We start from the raw sequence: 5,054 nt of genomic DNA, 5'->3' as shown, positions 1-5,054 counted from the left end.
ATTCCTGAGATTGAGGGGAAAGCGGAAGGAGAGGGCTTCCCTTCTGCCCATGCTCCTGGGGGCTGCCCAGGCCTTCGCACATGCTGACATGACAAGGAGCAGACAGGTGCAGGGCTTGCAATAGCTCCTCTGAGAAGCAGCTCCACCTCCCCAGCCTTATTTACAGAGCCACCATCTGCTTGATCTAAAAGGAGCAACCATTCAAAAAATGATCCTGCTGCTGGAGGGGACTTTTTGATAGAGCAGCGGCTGCTGATGCTAACAGGAGCAAGGTGGCAGCTGCTGGGCATAAAAGTGATGGAGCTGAGGGGCTGCTGGCTTGACCATGAAGTCGAGCGGGGGTGCTGCATCCGATCTGGAGGAGCTGGAGAGTGGCAGCAGCGAGAGCAGCTCGGGACGCTCCCTGCCCGGCACCGGGGCCCAAAGCAAATGCAAACGCAAGAGCCCTCGGCCAAATGGTCGCAACAAGCAGAGGCAGGCAGCCAATGCTCGGGAAAGGGACCGAACCCACAGCGTCAACTCCGCTTTCAGCGCCCTCCGCACACTCATCCCAACCGAGCCTGCAGACCGTAAGCTGTCTAAGATCGAGACCCTGCGCCTGGCCTCCAGCTACATCTCGCACCTGGCGAATATGCTGCTCCTACAGCAGCAGCAGCAGCAGCAGCAACCATCTGGTGGGAACTTGGCTGAGGAGACCTTGCTTGTGAGGCAGCCTTGCCTGCAGTATCAGCCTCTCCTGCAAGGCAGCCCTGCCACGGGGAGCCCAAGATCCATCTGCACCTTCTGTCTGAGCAACCAGAGGAGACTGGTAAGGTTGGCATCAGGCCTTCCCTGACACCCTCCCTCCCCCAAATCCTATTACCCTCACGGATATGGACCCTGCGCTACCAACATGATTCTAGAAGGTGGCACTGTTTGGACACCACTATCCCACAATTTTAAATCAACTTGCTTGATTCAGATTCTGTGCTTAGCAGAGGCAGAAAAGAGGTGCCTGCATGGCATGACTGGCACGGCGAAACAGATGGGAAGGTAGAACTTAACCAGTGGTGGGATTCAGCCAGTTCGCACCACTTCAGCAGAACCGGTAGCTAATTTTTTGTTGCCCAGGCCCAGAATGGACTTCCGGAAGCAGCATCCATGCAGAGAAGCGGTTGTTCCCATGTTTGAATCCCACCACTGAAATTAATCTTTATGTTAGCAGCGTGCCCAATATCATGCTTAAGGTGCTTTTTTCCTTCTCCAAAAGAAGCTGCTTCTGAGCTATTTTAAAACAGCTCAGCTTCTATTGGAGAAGGAAAAAAAGCACCTTAAGACACTTAAGAGAAGCATTGCCTGTGGTATGATATTTGGCATGCTGCAGGTTAAGTTCAGTGGTGGGATTCAAATATGTGAACAACCGGATTTTTCATGTGAACCTTGCATATAGAAATGAATGAACAAAAACTGCATTTGCTTTGTTTTGTAGCTGGAAAAGCAACCTTTATTATTTTTCCCCCTTTTATAAGCAACCCTTGGATTTTTCAGGTTTTTGTGTTGTATTCTTTTATTTGTATTTCTCAGAGAGACTTTTTTTCTTACCCTTTCCTCAAGAGAACTATTAAAAAAACTGTCCCATCTCACAGTTTACATTAAACAAACAAAATTAAAACAGCCAACTTAGCCCTGTGAATGAATATGATTGCCTGAAAGTATAAGGACCTGCAAGTTTCTTTCTTTCTATCTATCTATCTATCTATCTATCTATCTATCTATCTATCTATCTATCTATCTATCTATCTATCTATCTATCTATCTATCTATCTATCTATCTATCTATCTATCTATCTATCTATCTCTATCTAAAATCTATCTATCATCTATATCATCTCTCTCTCTATCTATCATCTATCTATCATCTATCTATCTCTATCTATCATCTATCTATCATCTATCTATCTATCTCTATCATCTATCTATCTATATCTATCTATCTTTAGCCATCTATCATCTATCTGTCTATCTATCTATCTATCTATCTATCTATCTATCTATCTATCTATCTATCTATCTATCTATCTACCTACCTATCTCTATCTATCTGTCTGTCTGTCTGTCTGTCTATCTACCTACCTATCCATCCATTATCTATCTATCTATCTATCTATCTATCTATCTATCTATCTATCTATCTATCTATCTATCTATCTATCTATCATCTATCCATCTATCTATCTATCTACCTCATCTTATTTCAATTTCTATATATCTAATCTTTCTGTGTGTGTATGTATGCACACCGGCCTTCTGATCTGATCTGTCTCTGATAGAGCAAGTGAAATGGTCACTGGGCATTGGCAACAGATATTGAAACAGACTTAAATGTGTGTGTTTATGTGTCCTGCTGTTTAATAATGGATGTGTTTGGTTCTGTTTGCAGCACAGAGAACAGGACAAACACCTGTCACTCTAAAAAAATTTATGGATGTTGATTCAGATGAGCTGCTTGTGTAAATGCTGGACCGGATACAGGACAGCTCTAGGTAACGGTGTGGCACTTATATCATAATATTCACGTTGAAATTGTGCAGTTATTTTGATCTCATTTTAAAAGGCAGGGGCAAAATAGTAACCACAATTTGCGCTTTGTTTTCCCTTGCAGCAGACTGATTCCAAGGGCTTTTTTTGCAAATGAAATTGAACACGGTGAGGAAGGTTGCACCTGGTGCGGCAGCTATTTTTGTGCAAGAAGTGCTAACCCTAAGCAGCCAAGCTGTGATACTGATGCCTCCCAAACTGATGTCACATGATGGAACTTGAGCTTCCCAACATCCAGCATCTCCTTATCGTGGAGATGTCAGTGGATCAGAGCTTCTCACCATAACTGAACACACCAAGGAATGGCATGTTTCTCTTTTTTCAAAGGCTCCCTGGCTCCTGCCAGCAAACCCAAAGGTTTCCACTGAGATGGAAGGTCTGTACCCAAATAATAGCAAGAATGTACATGAAGTCTCCGTTTATCTAATCGCAATGCGAAAATGACGCTCCCTTAAGTCACTCCTCTGATCCTAGGAAACAATTAGTTCCTCCTTAAGCATATGGTCCTGTTCTATCTAGCTAAGTAGTCCAAACACCTCTAGAAAACATCAGATTGGAAAAGGCTGCCCTAGCCAGTCAGTTTGTTAAAAATGTGGGGTTTTCCAGTGCCAGAAAAACAACCTCTTTTCTTGTTATGGGTGATCATGAACTCAGGGTGCTCAGTCCAATTATTAAATTCACAGGATAAAAATGAAGCTAGCCAGCATGATTTTCTTTAGGTTAACTGCTAGTCATGTACAGGTAGTCCTTGACTTACAACAGTTTGTTTAGTGAATGTTCAAAGTTACGACAGCACTGAAAAACGCGACTTATGACCCTTTTTGAACACTTACGACCGTTGCAGGATCCCCCGTGGTTGTGTGAACATATTTACGACGGCTGCAAAGTCCCAGGGTTCATGTGATGATCCTCTTTTGTGACTTTCCGACAAGCAAAGTCAATGGGGGAAGCCAGATTCACTTAACAACCAAGTTACTAACTTAACAACTGCAGTGATTTTCCTGCAGTGGCAAGAAAAATGGGGCAAAGCTTACTTCACAACAGGGCTCAATTGCGGTTCTAAGTCAAAGACTACCTGGGTATTCAGATTGCTGTCTAAGAAACAAAGAACAATAGCCTTGTAAAGCAATGGAGAAAGGGAAGTGAACTGCTCTGGGACAGCATAACTTAGAACAGACATGTCAAACTCGCGATGTCACGTGACATCGCGCAATGTATCAGGACGGTTTTGCCATTGCCAGCAATGCGATGGGTGCGGCTTCTGGATGACGCATCCGGCCCGTGGGCCGGTAGTTTGACAGCCCTGACTTAGAACATGATTTGCTTTTTAGAGTTAGGGTTATATGATACACTGGCCATGGTGATCAGAAGGAACTTTCTCCCTTCTGTCTTCTCAAGCCTTGTCCTTTGGGAAATGTAACACAACAGGTTTTCTCTCCCCCTCCCCCATTAATCATAGGAGAAACTGGATATATAATCTACCGGTAAACTTGACCCGTATACAAAATTTGGCATGAAGACCTGAAGATCCATAGCAGACATAACATCCAGGATTGACACAGATATACTTAACTGAAAAGCAAGTGTTTCATGAAGCTGAGACGTGATGTCTTCCCTATAGAAATGTGACGGTAGCCAAACTATAAACAAAGCTGATATTGTTCAAGTGCTTTTGCAAGATGCTCCATCCTTTCTTCCCTCTCCCTTCTTCCTTAATGGGGAATAAGGTTTCTTTACCATCTCTTTGATGGTATCTGAGCCAGGCTGAGGCTTCAACTTGAGGAGTGGTGATTTTTTTCCCCATTATCAACAGCAGAATTAGAAGATGTGGGTTTCTTCTACTCAACAATAGATTATTTATGCAGATTAGATTATTTATCTGCTTGTATGTTGAGCCTTTCCAGGGCTAGGAGAAAACCCTAGAAATTAGCCATACAAGGATAAAGTGTGACAATTTCTATAGTGACTCCCCTGCCCCCCGCCCCCCAAAAAGTGTAGTGCTTCACACTTGGGTCTCTACAATAGTTTTTCCAGGGGGTGGAGCAAAATACATGCATTTACGTTAGTTGTAGTGTCCTAGGGTCAGGTGATCACATTTGTTTGTTTGTTTGTTTGTTTGTTTGTTTGTTTGTTTAAATTTATATGCCACCCTTCTCCCTGAGGACTCAGGGCGGCTCACAACAATAAAAATTAAAAAACATAGAATAATTTTTTTAAAAAAAGAATTAAACAATAAATGCAAAATTACAAGACAATTTAACCTGGTAAAAAGCCTAATTAAAAAATGTAGTCAGTCCAGGCCCGCTTGTTGGAACAACCAGGTCTTCAGGTCACGGCGGAAGGACCGAAGGTCAGGGGCCGTCCGCAGCTCCGGGGGCAGTTCATTCCACAGGGTTTGCGTGCCCACAGAGAAGTCTCTCCCCCTGGGGGTCGCCAGCCAGCATTGCCTGGCCAACGGCACCCTGAGGAGGCCGAAC

General features: G+C 43.9%; 1 protein-coding gene across 2 annotated transcripts; it reads left to right on the top strand.

The window, feature by feature from the left end:
- The first annotated feature begins 208 nt into the window (after window positions 1–208).
- LOC308663125 (transcription factor 15-like) lies at window positions 209–4,049 on the top strand. Of its 2 annotated transcripts, none has more exons than XM_081319326.1 (3): window positions 209–808; window positions 2,420–2,522; window positions 2,645–4,049. In XM_081319326.1, exons 1-2 carry the CDS (start codon window positions 326–328, stop codon window positions 2,450–2,452), a joined length of 516 nt encoding a protein of 171 aa, XP_081175452.1. In that variant the 5' UTR covers window positions 209–325; the 3' UTR covers window positions 2,453–2,522; window positions 2,645–4,049. The 2 variants fall into 2 exon arrangements, with proteins under 2 accessions (XP_081175452.1, XP_081175451.1); XM_081319325.1 differs by having other exon boundaries at window positions 2,642–4,049.
- The last annotated feature ends 1,005 nt before the right edge of the window (window positions 4,050–5,054 follow it).

The sequence above is a fragment of the Vipera berus genome, assembly GCF_964194415.1.
Source record: "Vipera berus genome assembly, chromosome: 1".
In the NCBI taxonomy this organism is placed as follows: domain Eukaryota; kingdom Metazoa; phylum Chordata; class Lepidosauria; order Squamata; family Viperidae; genus Vipera; species Vipera berus.
The sequence above is the reverse complement of the archived record's forward strand: the minus strand, read 5'-3'. Positions and strand labels throughout refer to the sequence as shown.

Bases quoted from the DNA above. Each gene is read 5' to 3' on its own strand.
- LOC308663125 (XM_081319326.1), top strand. From the start codon at position 326: ATGAAGTCGAGCGGGGGTGCTGCATCCGATCTGGAGGAGCTGGAGAGT. The intron at 809-2,419 runs GTAAGGTTGGCA...TTCTGTTTGCAG, and splicing joins TGAGCAACCAGAGGAGACTG to CACAGAGAACAGGACAAACA.